Source organism: Perna viridis, chromosome 1 (genome assembly GCF_037379345.1).
Source record: "Perna viridis isolate PV_CMFRI_1.1 ecotype Kerala chromosome 1, ASM3737934v1, whole genome shotgun sequence".
Lineage (NCBI taxonomy): Eukaryota > Metazoa > Mollusca > Bivalvia > Mytilida > Mytilidae > Perna > Perna viridis.
Genome location: NC_142445.1, coordinates 28,609,649 through 28,626,627, shown reverse-complemented (window position 1 = coordinate 28,626,627; position 16,979 = coordinate 28,609,649). Strand labels below are relative to the sequence as shown.

Here is a 16,979-nt window from a genome sequence, read left to right as displayed (position 1 = left end):
TAAAAGTGCAAATCTGAATGCAGAAAAGGTTATTGTTGCGTGAAAGTACAGCAGATGTAGACTAAAAAAGTATCCTTTGTTTGGTGGGTTTTTCTTCACCATGAATCACTTTACTATTGGCAGTGTCTGAATTTTATGTGGTTTGGTCCTTAAATGAAGCTTGTTTCAAGTTACTTTTATTTCTTATTTTATTTAATAATTTTTTATTTATTTATTTATAGTTTTTTTTTTTTTAATTATCTTTTTTTTCTTTTGTTTGCTTGCATTGTGTGTGTGTGTGTGTGTGTGTGTGTGTGTGTGTGTGTGTGTGTGGCTCAATTCACGCAATTTTGCGCAAATCATTATTATATCAAACTTTTTAACTTAGTCAAACATATTCAAATATATTAAAATGATTCTGTTTCGTACCCAGTCGAATCAAACTTGTATTGGTAGTCATTGAATTTTCGAGAAGTACCCGCAATAAAAGAGATAAAGTGCACCGACTTCGGGTCGATTGTTGAATATAATATGATCGTTCACTAATTGAAGGTAAATGGAGCAAGAACAGTTTCGACACAAAAGCATCAATTTATTGTAATGAAATTCGATACAAAGAAAATCACTTGATTTTACATGATTGTCCAAGAATAATGGAAATAAAATTTGCGGTCTTCATGAGCAATACATATAATATAAATATTTTCTGAAAATTTAATGAATCTTATTTTATTTCGTGTGCGTGTGTTTGAAGTTCAATTCACATGAATTTCGCGAGAACTATTATTATTAAAACGTTTTGTGACTTAATCGAACATATTAAAATGATTTCGTACCCAGCCGATTCAAACTTGAGTGGTAGTACCTGGTTTTTATTGACATGCGCGCCATAAAGGAGATGGAGTTACGACTAGATGGGTAGGAATTGTATGCGGTAGCATGTCTTCCTGTTGTCTGTTGCATTCTATTCCCTTACAAAAATATTCTCATTCCGAAATGCAAGAAATATCAGAAAATGAACGCTAAAATAAAATGAATCAATCATTTTTTACATTGAAATACCAGTTTTGAATTTACAGACCGATTCTCATTAACAATGAATTAATGTCTTGAAATAATTAATTTTTTTAACGTTATTCCTTGGTAATCGTCTTGTCTATTTCTCCAGTGCTCGAGTACTCAGCCCTACCTTTTTAAAATCTATTGTGCAGAGTTACATTTGCTATTTCAAAGCTTTACAACCTCTGCCACTCTCAGTGGTAAACGCCATCCCTTTATTCAAATTAGCACAGTACACCAGAAACAGCTTCACAGATTTGACATAGGTAGTGCACATTGCCCTGTGAGATTTTTTCACATCCTGGCAGAGCTAGCGGAGTGATAGATCGAATATCAGGAAGCAGTTACCTGTCGGCGGAGGAGATTATTAATGAGCTTTTTAGTGAGTGTTGAGACAATTTACCCAAATGAGTGATTTAAAGAAGTGCTAACTACATACCACAGATATTTAAACAGAAACCAAAATGGCGGAATAATGAATAATTCAGTTAACCATATAACCCGAATAATTCAGTCGTTATGGCTAAAAACCACTAATTCCACTTCCCATAGGCTTCTATGCTAATTTCACAATATTCAATGGCTTCTCTGGACTTTAACCTGCACAGGACTATATATCAGCATGATTCTACATATGTCAGCTCACAATCCTCAGAATGGCATGTGGGGTTAGCAGACTTGCAGTGCAGTACTGGTCACCGGAAGTGAAGTGCCTATAAATAGCATGGGAAATCCCAGTGTTTTCACAAGATAGGGGTATATTTAGAAATCATTATGGAGATTAGGCTTCACATCACAAGAAGCAAAATGCACCTATAAAATGTACAGAAATGTTTTTCCTTTCAGAAACTGTTGAAATTTTTTAAATGAGATGAGAACTTTTTTCACAGCACTATGAGGAAAAGGGGTAATTTCTGCGTAGGACTATTTTTTGCGTACGTTCTAAATGCTCATTGGTTGAATTGGTGGTCTGTAACCTTATGTTCCGCTCACTATCGTTCGCTGCATTGGTCGATAGATGGCGCAGAACGCAGAATTATTAGAACTGAATTATTAAACATGATGCAATCGGTTTATATTACTACAGAACCAAACGAACAGCTACAAAAGAATGTATTCTCCATTTGACAGTTTTTCAAAAGACAGAATGAAGAAATCGCTTCCATCAATTTTATTAGTAAAGGCGAAATTCTATACACTTTAAAATTTGGTCCAACATGCTCCAGATAATAATATTGTGAATTCCGGTAATGCAAATGCATTATAGCAGCTATAGAGTCAAATACATGAAAATCTAAACTCAAAAACATGTTGTATACAAGAAGTATTCAAAACCTAAAATATCAAAAAAGAAAGCCTTGAATTTTATAATACTGAAAATCTCAGTAAATAATCTTTAATATAAATCGGGTCGGACAAGTCTCGCTACTGGGTGATTGAATATCCTCGGTACCATTGGTCCACCTGCAGTCGCATAGACCCAGTGGTTGCTAAATACCAAAATGCCACTCCTTTGTCTAAGAAGAAATGCGACTGACAAGCACTAAACATGCACACCGTAATAGGCACGGTCTATTTTGTTTCTAAAGTAGTTATCCCAGTGAGTCAGATTATTCATTTGTTGTATAGGTATACAGGTTTACTTAAACATATAACAAAATTATTACTTGTAAAACGGTGAAAGTAGACTTAAGTTTTTAAAATCCTGTATGTCATTACTCATTCTAATATCGTAGAAACGAAAATTGAAGCTCAGTAAGGATCTTTAACAGTTGCTAATCGTATTACAATCTTCATTTCATGGTGTAAGTTGCACACACCTTATAAAGATAACGCGTTTCCCAACCCCGCAACACGCTGTTTTATCTTTCCGTCATGAATCGCCCTAATAATTAATTCCAATTTCCCGATAAAGCAAAAGATGCATTAAATCTAATTCCGATTTAGTTGTACCTATATACGCCAAAATCCGTGTGGTCATAAATGTATAACTCACGTGCATTTATGGCGTGACATGTGATTACTAGTCCGCCCATAGATTTAAGTGCAACAGTTGCGGAAATGGCCGACCTAATTCTGATCAGGTTACCTCGGTGGTTACCAGGACTTTATAAATAAAAGTGTCTTAGAGATGAAACAGCTATTTTTAAACGACAACGAAAATGTAGTTCATTTTCGTTTCTTTCTGAATCGTGTGAATAATACAAAATGGGGTCAATATGTATATAGGTCTCATTTACGACCAAGAACGAGACGAAGTCGAGCTAAAACACTATTGACCTACTTATATAGTCACCAATTCAGCGTATCTTCAAATTATTACTTCTATGTAATTAAATATTTTAAACCCCAGTCCTCAGGTGTTTTTTACATAAAAGTAGATAGTTTGAATATACTTCCTTAGCTAGATTTGATCAAAATCACATAACCTAATTATGATCTAGCAAGTTGGTAGAAATTGAATGACTCAATGAAATTATTCAAATTCAACCAAATAAAATGCCGAAACGGACATTATTTCAGACACATCACGATAATTATTCATTTTAATATAGGTCCAGACAAAACAAGTTATAAGCTGTAAGAAAATATTAAGTACAGTGTATGTGCATGTGTGTTGCCCTTCGTCATCAATTTGAATTTATATAATTAACAATTGATTTAAACCATCATTTTTGCTGTTTTTGTATCAAAGGTTTGGTAGTTCGAAAATCATTATAATTTCAACGATCATCATCAAAATTGTAGTCGTCGTCGGACGATATTGACAAACATCATAAAGATAAAAAAGAACTCTTTAAAAATATGTCTGTTGTTTAAAAATAATCCCAAGACAATTAAAAAAAACATCTTCCTGTTTTGTTTTCACTTTTGAGTAACAACAATCCTACTGAATGCTAGACTACAAACTTCACATAGCGGTGCAAGACAACAGGTAACAATATGCCCAATACATCGCTGGATACCATTGCAGTTAATAGAAATATTTCTTGCACAGGGAGTAGCACACCATACATGTGCAAATGCCATCATAGCGAAGTTAAGACCCCAATATATTGACAGGAACCATCCACAAAGCCCCGTCATCATCGTGTAGCAACAATTCCTACTGCACGTATAACACTCGTGTGACGTAGTCCAAACGCAGTCAGGACTTTCTATGTCATCCGGCTCTGCCAATACGTCATCAAATTTAATCTAAAATGTTAAGGAGAGGCTACAAGCAAACAATATTTATAGATAGTTTTTTGGGTGCGACCATTGAATTTTTGCTAGATTCAGACCAAATGGTTACAATCAAATTTGAAACAGGAAGCCTATGTCAGATATATTAGTCATAAGTGTTATTAGTGGGTGCGCAATTATTGCATACAGTATGCTATTCGTAAAAGGTTAAATTAATGTTAAAAATCGCACTAAAAACAGGATTTAAACTGAACTCGCCTTCTGAAAAAAAGCTGCCCCCTTAATTTTTCAGAGTGAAGGTAGTATAAAATGTGCTGATTTATATAGAAACTCTATATAAAACATCCGATTAAAGAGCCCATAATGTATTTATGGTTCTAACCAATTCAATATTTTATATTACATTCAAGGTTTTATGTCAACATGATCATTAATCCGATATGTACCCTTGACATAACACTAGCAACGAATCAAGCAGACTTGAATTTCTGTTTAAGTAAAGATTAGTCTCTCTTTTTTCTTTTTGTTTTTGTTTTTATTTTGTTTCCTTGTTATTGTACTCAAGTGACGGATTCAGAAATCCCAAATAGGCGGGCGTGTGGTTCCCTAACTTTTTATTGGAAAATTTGTCATTTTCATGTGTAAAATTGACAAAAAAATGATAAATAATGTCCCAGCACCCCAAGTTTCTAAAGACCCCCGGCTGGCATGTACACCTTTTCAAAGTGTCTGGATGCGCTGCAGAGGGGAATGCCTCAAATTGCAGGAGGGACTCCAGTGATTTCCAGTTTTACTACATTATTACCAATCTATTCAGGAATAAGTGGAACTAAACCCTCTTTCTATATTGAAGCTGAATTATATACTTTTAAATAATTATGAAAGTTGATTAACTTTGTTATTACCTTAATATATTGGTTGATGTCCTGCGGATCTCTGTAACTTTTCCCCTCTTCCAAACTCCTGGCCGACATTTTGTTTTGTTTATTCACTCAAATTTCTGATAAAATACCGCCAATGTATAGATCCTGCTGCATATAAGATCGTGATACAAATTGTTTGCTTTATCTTACACGGCATTTGTATATATTTAGTTGCTATATAAAATGAAAATTTATAATGCCATAAACTTAGGAATATTTTATAACCCCTTTCAAGATACAAGAAGTGCATTTCCGAAATTTAATTTATATCTTTGAAGTAATAACCTTTTAGTTCACATAAACTTACCAATTTTAAGCAAACGATCAGGAGAGTTCATACTTTAATGTTTTATTTTTGTTATGTAACATAGTTTGCTTAAAACATGAACATGGGTAGTCTACGAACATATCTAGAACCTATTTAAAATAACGATTTCTTATTTGTTTGATATCAAATCTTATGTAAATGCAAAATTTATTATCGTTTTAATTTTATAAATTGTTTTCGAATCGTGCGGATCATTTTATTTGCCGAAACCCTAAACAAACAACGTAAAAATGCTTTTTTATACCACACCTAAGAAAAAGTACCCGATAGATTTTCTTTCTTTTTAAATTAAAAAATAATATTTCAACATTAAGAACTGTTACAAACTTTTAATTGTTTGTGGACCGGACATTTTATTTAAAAGTTAAAACACTTGAATGCTTAGTATTGGTATGGTTTTCAATGGCGTATCCGGGAGGGTTCCGGGGTTAAAAATTCCCCTTTTGGAACGTTTTGTTGATTTCGAGCAAAAGTTGGACAAAACAAATAAATAAAAATGTAAATGTATTAGATTGGAGAACGTAAACCCGTGTGGCATTTCAGAATAGTTTTCCAATTCTGATATCCTCCAATTTTATTCGATCACTGATTTCTTGACCCTGCAATGCCCCATCTTTATTTGTATTCTGACAACATATCATACCAGTACAGAAATAAAAAATAGCAGGGTTGTCGGTTCAGACGAAATTCAGTAATATGCAGATGTAGTATTCATCCCCCACCAACACCGCTCAAAAACTTGTTTATCTGATTAAAATGTTTATTTGTCTGTTTGATGTCTCCCTCCGCTGTACTCTTACAACCTAAGAGGTTGGAATTCAGTTCCTTCATACTCTAAGGATGGCACCAAATCAGAAAAAAACTTGCCAAACAACCTCTAGCATTGCTGGAGTACCTTCATCGATGAAAAAGAGCAACAAATTTTTATAAGAGAATTAAAGGGAACCAAGATTCAAGCGAAAATCTATAGAATGTAATCCAGAGACAACATCTCAGACTCAACTGAAAACTAGGAGCATGGATCAGGTGAACCTAGAATAAGCGTCCTCTGATTTTGTAGAAACACTCCCCGAGCTGCTAATAACAAGTTAAGTCCGGAGTAGACGAAAGAGGAAAGGAAAACTATGACACGTTGGTTTTCTTGCTGCCGATGGAAACACCGTAACGATCCACGAGCTCATGATGATGACCATAAAACTTCTGTAGTGATGACTTCAATCTTGTAGCAACATTACCGAGTTCCAGAAGCCTTATTGTTAGAAGTCGTGCGCGGTACAAAAAAGTCTGCGTAGTTAAGGCAAGTTCGTGTATCAGTATCTGTAGAAGTATCACATTTAGAAATGGATTACCGCCCTTAGGACTGTTAATGTATTCCGTTTATTTTGTAGATAAATATACTAGGATTCGTTTGAACATTTTTATTGTTCCCCATTCGTAACATTACAAACACTCTTCTGCAAAACCGGGAAATTACATTAACAATGGATGTGGTTGAATGACCTTACATTTTCGCAGCTTAAAAACACAATGATGTGATCACTACTTATCACGTGCTTCTTGCAATGGTTCCGTAGTGACTTAAAGGTCTAAAGAACAAAAGGAATATAAATCGTAACGAAAACAGTCACTTTAAAACAGCATCATTAAAGTTCGGCGTTGGGTATGATTGTTGAACCAATATCCAGTAAATATCCAGAAATATTCGAAATCTTTTTATGATATAAAATACAGTTCAACAATTTCATTTTAATTATGAACCTGGTAAAGCGGATGACTTTATGAAGTGCTGGAATTTCATTCTATGTATATGAAATTAACATTAACTACATCCGGTTCTCATATCACCTGATCAATATTTGTTGTATTCATGGCCGTGGTAATTGTAGGGTTTCCGAAAACTGGAAAACAGAATCGAGAATGATTCACAAAGTGGCTCGAAGCAGCAACGAATGCAGACTCCATAAATTTTCTGTAAGCAACCACAATTGATTTCCATAATCTTAAAAAGTGGCGTCACCAGCCAAACATGGACGAAAGCGATGTAACCAAACTCACAACCCCATTCGGCAGCAATGCATATTCCACAGCATGTTGTCATCAATATGTAGCAGAATCTTTTCCAGAAGTTAAAACACATGTAAGAAAACTTCCACACACAGTCCAAGCTATGTATGCTTTCTGGTTCTCCCAAGACATCTTCAAAAGCAACCTGTACAAAGAAAGTGGAACTGTGATATTTTTTATTATACATGTACATGTATTAGACCTTTTAAATTAGCATGTACAACATGTACGCCCTGACAAATTGCTGCAGGTTTATAAATTAGTTGAATGTTATGTACATGTACTTGTATGTTCTAGCTAATCACCTTCTAAGTGATAACTTAATCGCATAAAGCGTCTACATTTTAATATCATTATTACCTTTTATGCATTTTTTTCCATATGTTCCTGTTGCAATGACCTTAATACATTTACGGGAGAAATTGGATCCGTATTTTTGTGAAAATTTATGTTTGAATCCGAGCAAACTGACTTGCTGACCAAAGTGGTAAATTATAAGTTCAATTTCCCATATCTATAAATTGTCTGTACTTTATACTTGCGCCATAATCACTGGTCAAAATATTTAACATTTTGCAAAGTAAAGAATAAATTACTTTTTTAACAAAAGCATGTACATTCACCAGTGTAGATCCATGTAATCATATTATAAGTACAATGAATAATGAATAATTTTACTTACCTTAAGGTGTGAATTAATATTGTTTGGATCCCTGTATTCAAGATCAAAACCTGTTGGTACTTCCAGTGTTTTTTCTGCTTCTTTTGTTTCACCCCTTGCTGCCATTTCAATTTCGTTCCTGTACGTTCTAGGAGCAGGAGAACTGCTTATGATTCCCATTGTAGAACAACGTCTCTCGTAAAATGAATTTAAGTGTCAACTAACACATTTATCATTTTATTTGTATTTAATGAAACATATTGTAGAGAGTGCTAATTACAGACTTGATATTAGCAATATTAAATATGTCAAAACTAACAGCAAATACGACAAAATTTTACAAGACGGCTAATTTACTTGGGAGTGCGACTTTCGACAAATACCTACCAGTACGTTTTAAAATCAAAATTGATTAGATACTATTGGATATTTGTCGCACCTTAACACATGTATCATATAGTTTTGTCATATCAAAATTTCTGTACCGGTGGCACATACAAATGTTATGGACAGTATACATGTGTAAGACTGGTTGGATTGTAGTTGATATTCGAGATTTTTCCTCTAAATGCATAGTTCTTGTCGGTGGTTATAGTAAGCACTTGACATTGAACAGTTATAGTTTTTAATTGTCATAGAAATCGAATGGTTTCTGGAAATATTTGACGGTTTTTCTAGAGGGTCAGTGGCGTTTCCAGAGCGGGGTGCACGGGGTTGACACCCCCTTTTTTTATTCGAAAATTGTCATTTTCATGTTCAAAGAATGTCCTAGCACCCCTCTTTTTACCAGAAACCCCGGTTTGCACCCCTCCTTTTTAAAGTGTCTGGATCCGTCCCTGGGGGTACATTCGCTTTAACCAGTTCCAGCCCTGTTATTTAGTAAGAATTTTAGATTTCAGACTGAAAAAAAACTTATTGGCATAATTTTGTGTCAAAAAGATACTTTAACCCAGACAGAAAAGTCTTGCCGAGTTGTAACAACATCAACGTGTCAAAATGATATCACAAAATATTGTTTCTATGTAATTTCGATAACTTCATACGAAATGTTAAGGTTTGCGGGTGTTTACAATTTACAATTTTTGGCTCCATTTTGCGCTGATGTTTTCATGTTTGCATAGCATAGTATCTTGATTTTACCAAGTTCATTTTCAAGCCGAATTTGATATAAACCGAACACACTCATTTAAAAACTGAGAAATATAAATCATTTAATCCTTATTAGTATAGAGAATAATATTCTATATTATTATATTATTTGAAATTTGTGTTTATCTGACACAATTTAAACCTACTTCAAGCGAGACAACTCTTTGTTGCAATAAGAGTACTGACCGAATAAAGATGTGCGTGGGTGAGAGAGAAAAATACTATTTATACTAATATAGAAAAATAAAAGATACAGACTCTTTATGCTTACCAAGTTTGAACCACATGATTTCATCGCTCATATCAACAGAATGTTGTGTGTATATTGATTGTATGGTCTTTTACTTTCAGTTTTAGTTTTGTTTGTTTATTGTTTGTTGTTTGTTTGTTTTGTTTTTTTTCCTTGATTTTTTTTTGTTTTGTTTTTTGTTTTTCTTTTATTATTATTATTTTTTTGGATAAGATTTTTCTGTTTGCTGACTGTTTTGTTTGTATTTTTGACATTTTTATTTCTTGTTAACAGTTCATCACGTTTGTCAACCTCTGGGGAAATTTCGAACTGTATATAATGAACAAGATACCAACATATATCCATGTAAATAATAACTGTGCCATTCTGATGCAGTCATGCTCGGTACTATCCTGTTAATTATGAAGAATATAATTTCAGCAGATCATTTGATCTAGTAAGCCACATATTTTTAATACATAAATATAATTCTTAAATGGTATTTCGCCTTCTACAAAACAATTAAAACGCATTTAAGTATGGCAGTATACAAACGTCGGTCAGTTTCTTAGGGTTTTTTTTCATACTTTGTATGTATGATTTTAGTTACTTTATGTTCTTTGTTGTGTGTGTCTGTTTTCCATGTCTGGTCTTTGTCCCTGGATTATATTCTTTTGATTACCGCTATAACCTTGGTTCTCTTGATTACTCTTTCAGATGTTAAACTTTGCATTTAGCTTTTGCAAAATTCCAAGAGCTTAAATCAGTTTAAAGGCATGGTAATTTGAACATTCAAATTCTGTAATGTTGACTTTTGAATCATATACCCTGCTGACGGCCTTTCATTTGTCATCCTTTCTATAATTGTGCCTGAATCTCACTTAACGTATTTTTTTTAATATAACTAACTCTTCTAATATTTTTCTGTAATTTTTACAGGAGTTTGAAGATTAGAGTAGTACATCTCGATAAAATCATTTTGGGCTATATGTGCATTTTCAGATAATGCCGAAATAATTGAAAGTTGAACACTTATAGCCTTCGTTCTTTTACCCCGTGGAAGCTAGCCATGTTCCATATTTCAAAACATTTAAATTTGCAATTTAAAATGTGGATTTAAACTCGAGAATCAACCTACTGGCAAGAACGAATGTTATTACATCTCCAACAATTATGCCTGATATAGATTATATACATGTACTTGAAGCAATAAATATGTCAATCAAAAATATCGTTTTATGCCGAAGACCGACTTGTCGATTTTCATAAATAACACGATATCTATTGATCCAAGTTGTAGCAAATGAGACTATTGGGTGTACTCTGTGCATTGTTATTGATGGGGGAGGGGAAGGGGGTAGAGTGAAATTTGAAATTACAAGGCATGATTGAAATTTTCAAGAAATATAATGGTAGGAAAGGCCATGTAAAAATAAAAAGGCAGGATCTTTATTTGTCGTTGTCTTTTTCATTTAAATTAAAAACAAATCGGCGAAAAAAAAGACCTATATTTCCTTTTAAAAAGGTAGATTAGAAAATTGCATCATAGCCCCTGAAAATCTATTGGTTGCTCACTTAGATAGAGATTTAATCTGTTAATGAATGGAATTGAATTCCATGGATATAGATATACATATCTGATGGTATTAATCTAAAGTTAAATCGAAAACCAAACAACCTCTCGCCGTTTGGCATTATAAGTAGACGTGACCATTGGTTTCCAAGTTAAGAAATAAACATTGACAGTGAAACTTAATAATAGTACTTAGAGAAGTATTACAGTAGAATTCTGGTCTACAGAAATTTGAAGTTTGGACAACGTCCTGCATGTTGTCCACTGATATCTACACATTTCCTGCTATTGAAGGTATTGTGTAATAAATTGATCCTACACATACAAATCGAACCATTAATTTTCCTCTTCGCTGTTGCTTTGGAAAAATATTTTATGATAACATTTGAACTACTGATTTGACGCCAAGGCCGTTGCGCAATGGAGGCAAATGTGGTTTTGAAATGACAAGCTTACCCTTTGCACCATAAACAACTGTATGAAATGTAAGACAGACTGAATTTATCGACCTTTATCTGTCAGTAGTACCCGGCCGCTCGAAAACATAAGTTGGGATTATATTGTGCGTCCCTAACAATTGTCTTATCATTTTTATTAAAAAAAAATCATGTATCAAAATTTAAAGCCTAGTATCCCCCAACAAAGTCGACTGATAGAAATGGAACTTTTTTTATGCTAGAGTGAAGTTGATGATGATGAAGAAAATTTGACGTAGTATAGAATCACGGTTGCATGGCATGTACACATCTTTAATTTCATATTATCACCATCTCAGGCTTGCCTGTAAAAGCCTGTATTGACCAGTGAAAATAGATCAATATACTATTTCAATGGATGAATGTCCTATTATTTTAAACCATAATTAGGCCGCACATTAAAATAGTTTGGATTTTAAATGGAAACATCGATGATTTATTCGCAGCTTTTTTTTCTAATTTCACTAAGAATTTGGTTAACAAAATGGCATAAGGAAATCAATAGGACGTGTACTTTGGCATTCATTTGAGCAAAATATGTATTTAAATAATTAATGTTTCTGACTGTTGATATCTATTTGGACTGTTACTATAGCGTAGGTCAGTAATTATTTACGTTTCCAGTGGTCAGTTTGAAAGTTCTTCTGTAAAGGTTTATCCCATAGCAGTTTAATAGGCTTTAAAACAAATATGTTTTTCGGTAGACTGACGGGTATTTCTAAAGCAAAGGTTTTGTTATGATTTCAAATATTTACTGTTAAATACCAAAAGAAATTACAAGTGGTCGAATTTTCCATGGTCGTTGTCAACACCGATCCTTCAAACAAACTGGATCGTCCGAGATTTTTTAACGGTCATTTGGTTTTTGTTATTTCTTCTGAAATAAATCATAGATTTTATTTCACAACTAAACAACTTAATGTGTAATGAAAACGATTCAGAAGCGTAAAAATGTCGTATACATTAAGTATAGATACCTTTCTTTAAAAATCTGACAATCTGTGTATTTGGAATTACTACAAACTGTGCAATCTGGCATAAAGGTCTAGCCCAAAGCTTATAAATATATCGATTTTAGTTAAGGCTTAAAAATTGTATCTTACCAAATCTTTCGAAAAATCACAAAAGTTAGATTATTCTTCTGTTTATCAGGATCTCGTTATCCTGCAAACTTTTTTAGTCTCTTGATTTGTCAGTGGCGGATCCAGAGGGGGTGCAGGGGATTAGCACCGTTTTTTTATTGGAAAATTTGTCATTTGTATGTGTAAAATTGACAAAAATAGCAGACAATGTTCTACAACCCCCTTTTTCTGAGAACCCCCTGCTGCCACCCCTCCTTTCAAAATGTCTGGATTCGCCCCTGTTTGTTTTCTTTGTTTTCAGGGTATGCGTATTTTTGTTTCTTGCTGCACTTAGTAAATTAATGTCGTCTTCCTTAACTTTCAAACGAAGACCTATAGAGGTATAATTCTTCAAGGGCATTCTACAGTTCTAATCGTACTATAACAGATGTATTGGAAAGCTGGATCTAGCTTCTCAACTTCTTTAATCAGCCGTTACATGTGACCTGTTGTTCACTCCATCTCTATTCAATAAAACTAAAAATGGTTTGTTTCTAAAAGATAAACAAGTCAACAACTGGGTTCATGAGTTTAATTTTACGATTTCCCATAACGACGCCATTGTGGTAGAGAATTGTTTTTGATTTACTTTGTTTTGTTTTGTTTGTTTTTTTGTTTGTTTTGTGTTTGTTTTTGTTTTTGTTTTTGTTTTTGTTTTTTTTTATTGTTGCTGCTTTTTAAGAGGTAGTAAAACACAAATATTTGTTTCTATGAAAATATAGTCAAAATACTATCGTCAAGTCGCTTAACGTAGTTTAGGGTAATTTCTGAAATACAACATTCTTTGAGATAACATTTTGACTCGTACACATGTTTGCGCTGTGTCCGTATTAAGCCAGGGAATCAAGTTCTTAAACTCTGTTTTGTACGTAACATACGGATGATTTATTCCTCTTTCGTCTACTCCGGACTGGACTTTTTATGAGCAGCTCAGTTTGTGTTTCTAGAAAAGTAGAGGACGCTTACCCTACCAGTGCACCTTGTCCATGCTCCCAGTTTTTAGTGGAGTCCAATTTGCTCATTATTTTTTGTTGATTTATACGTATTATATTTGTTATTTTATGTTTTTTGTTGTGTATGTCTGTTTATCCATGTCTGGTCTTTGACTTTGAATTACATTATTTTAATTTCCGCTAGAACCTTGGTTCCAGTGATTACTTTTTCTATCATTACAGTGTTTGATCTGTTTTCAGCTACCCCTTGACATGATAAGAACTGTAAAGACAAAAATACCAAAACGAATCATTCGATTAAAACTTTTATTACAAAAAGTAGGCTTTAGTAAAAGTGTTAAGTTTTAATCAATGGCCACGTTCAATTTCAGCAATACGTATTCATGAATACTGTATTGGCTGGGTGAACATATTTTACAGTTTATCACTGCTTGAAGTGGTGGAACAAAGATCCGAATGCCTCACAACAAGGTACGATACAGCAGTTAACACATTGACTATAAATTCTCTGGCAAAGTCCACAGTTGATTTCGAGGATTTTCATGCATGGTGAGATAATCCAAATGTGGAAGAAAGCGATGTAGGCAAACTCGCAACCCCAATAAGCAGAAATGAAAATTCCATAAAACAGGGTTAGAATATTGTAGAAGAGTTTCTTCCAGCAGTTGAAGCACATGTAAGAGCATCGCCAGATACAGTCAATGCTGTGAATGCCATCAGGTTCAGCAATAACATCGGTAAAGTGCAAAGTCTGAAAATGTATTAAAGTGGACCTATAGGAATTGTTTTTTATATTCTCACTGCACTATTTTATGTATTTTTTGCTTGCACCTACATGTAAGTATTCTTGTAATCTTCGAGATCGGACATGAAAATTGGTTACCATTTTAGAAAAAAATGTGTCAATATTCTTTGTAACTATATCAACGAGTTTTTTTCGACTTTTTTATCTATTTTTAATCTATTTAACTTTATTTTATTTTATTTTTTTATTTACCAGTCACATAATTGAAAGCTAAAGCATGTAAATGTTAATAGGCCTAGTCACATGTCGAATCAAGGAAATATATTTACCTATTAACAACACACTGAATTCGTTCTGAAAATCATATGCATTGTTACTTTTTTCTCTGTACGAATCTAAGCAAGTCAACATAACACATGTCAGAGGCGGATTCACAGGGGGTCGTACCCCCTCTTTTGATAGAAAATTTGTCATTTTCATGTGTAAAATAGAAAAAAAATAAATAAAGGGAAACGAGTCACCCAGACTCCACACCCACTCTACCACATACTTGTAGACGTACACGAAATGAAATACTTCGAGCAACCCTTCATGTATTTAACATATTTACTATTGGAGAAACAGAATCTTTCTTTGATAGTAGCTGATTACAGCGTTTCTAATATTCCGAAAGTTTCTCGCTACGGTCTTGCGTTTTCCGAAAGAAAAAAGTGGAAAAGTACGGCAATCAATGGCTCTGATGTAAGTTCAATCTTTAAAAATTCATAAATTAAATTTTAAGACCTCTTGTTTATAAAATGGGAACATTCTTTGTGTATCTTTTATAGAATTAGAAGTATTTCATTTCGTGTACGTCTACAAGTATGTGGTAAAGTCGGTGTGGAGTCTGGGTGACTCGTTTACCTTTATTTATTTACTTTTTATTTCATTTTGTGTATTTGTTCATTTTAACTTTCTTCTTTCTGTCTTTCCTTTCTCGTTTCTTCGTATTGGTCCTTGAATTTTCGTTAAAAATGTATCTTTAAACTTATTTACCCTTACTTTTAGATATAAAGTGTGAGGGATATTTTATGCTTACCCCCAAATGAGCGTTAAGTCCCTGGGGATCTCTGTTCACAAGATCTAAATCTCCTTCAGACATAGCTGTAATGGAACTTCACTTTCAAAAGCAGAGGCGTGGAATGGGCTGGCAACAATTAAAGTGTCGAATTTATATATGTTTGTTGTTATTATAATGGACGTTGGTCGGTTTGTCTTAAAGAGTATTATGATTTGAAACAGTTAATGGTAACTGTAACGAATAACAAATAATTGATTTTTTAAAAAGCATAATACGACGGATTAATATATATTTATATATTATTACATGTATACTTTATTAGTAATTTAATATTGTTCAGTGATTTTCAGTACAATACAACAAGTTCAGCTTTAATTCAAACAAAAAACGGAGAGTTCTGGAGTTTTATTCCTTAAATGCACTGAAAATAGCTCCACACGATGCACAACAAGGTGCAATGCAACAATTTATACATGAGGCATGGATTCTTTGGCAAAGTCCACAGTTGATTTTCATTATCTTCATACATGGCGAGATTATCCAAATATGAAAGAAAGCAATGTACGCGAATTCACATCCCCACCAAATAGACAACCAGATGCCATACAGAATCGTCAAGAAAAAATATAACAACCTCTTCCAACACTCAAAGCAGCAATATGAGTACCGCCAGACACAGTCTATACTGTGGATTCCATCAGGTTCTCCGAATGTATCGTTGAATTTCAGCGTCTGTAATAAATGATTTATAAGATTAAACGATTCCAGTTAGACTCTGCCCTAAAACGTGCATAAAATTTTATGTTGGCCAGTGATGGGTCCTGAGGAGTACAGAGAGGACATTCGCCCGCTCCTGTTGGAAATGGGAAAATATATTTTTTAGCTTGAAGTAATGATTTTTCACAATTTATACCCCACAATTTTTATCCTATTACACCCTCCCTAAACCTGAAATACTGGATCCGCCAAGAGTTTTATGGATAATTACATTTTATATACAATAATGAAATGACTACGACATATCAGACTCTCTTGTTTTGAGGGAGGGTCTTTTTGCTTTTGTTTTGTTTTTGTCTTTGTCTTTTGTGCCGTACTTAGCTCTTAAGTTTAAAAAGTTCATCTCTAGGAAAAGCTACTATAGATGACATACACCAACAGATCCATCAAATGAATTTGTGCTTTCAAAATGTGTTGCCCTGGAGACAAATATGCATGTGTTCAATGGGTCAATATTATAGTCTCGTGTCGATATATGGGCCGATAGACGTATTTGAACTGTCTTACCCCTAAATGAACATTTATTCCTTTAGGGTCTCTATAGAGAAAATCTAAATCGCCCTCTGACATTTGCAAATAGCAACAAAAAATCACTATAAAACATATATCACAAAACATAAACGTTTTATCTCCATATATAAAATTGCAAATTATATTCTGCGTTGAATAGTCAATTAAATTTTGTTGGATTATTAT

General features: G+C 33.6%; 4 protein-coding genes across 4 annotated transcripts; all 4 read right to left on the bottom strand.

Annotated features, from left to right (window-relative positions):
- Positions 1–602: 602 nt before the first annotated feature.
- Positions 603–5,293, bottom strand: LOC148628194 (caveolin-3-like). The gene is made up of 2 exons (XM_088584443.1): positions 5,130–5,293; positions 603–4,236 (listed from the first exon to the last, which is right to left on the bottom strand). Exons 1-2 carry the CDS (start codon positions 5,196–5,198, stop codon positions 3,904–3,906), a joined length of 402 nt encoding a protein of 133 aa, XP_088440569.1. The 5' UTR covers positions 5,199–5,293; the 3' UTR covers positions 603–3,903.
- A 1,954-nt stretch (positions 5,294–7,247) lies between these two features.
- On the bottom strand, positions 7,248–8,380 carry LOC148628193 (caveolin-3-like). Its single transcript, XM_088559490.1, has 2 exons — positions 8,222–8,380; positions 7,248–7,684 (listed from the first exon to the last, which is right to left on the bottom strand). The coding sequence occupies exons 1-2, from the start codon at positions 8,378–8,380 to the stop codon at positions 7,325–7,327; spliced, it is 519 nt and encodes a 172-aa protein (XP_088415616.1). The 3' UTR covers positions 7,248–7,324.
- Positions 8,381–14,125: 5,745 nt separating this feature from the next.
- On the bottom strand, positions 14,126–15,587 carry LOC148628192 (caveolin-1-like). Its single transcript, XM_088564706.1, has 2 exons — positions 15,525–15,587; positions 14,126–14,452 (listed from the first exon to the last, which is right to left on the bottom strand). Exons 1-2 carry the CDS (start codon positions 15,585–15,587, stop codon positions 14,126–14,128), a joined length of 390 nt encoding a protein of 129 aa, XP_088420832.1.
- Positions 15,588–15,911: 324 nt separating this feature from the next.
- LOC148628191 (caveolin-1-like) lies at positions 15,912–16,853 on the bottom strand. The gene is made up of 2 exons (XM_088564705.1): positions 16,791–16,853; positions 15,912–16,238 (listed from the first exon to the last, which is right to left on the bottom strand). Exons 1-2 carry the CDS (start codon positions 16,851–16,853, stop codon positions 15,912–15,914), a joined length of 390 nt encoding a protein of 129 aa, XP_088420831.1.
- Positions 16,854–16,979: the final 126 nt, after the last annotated feature.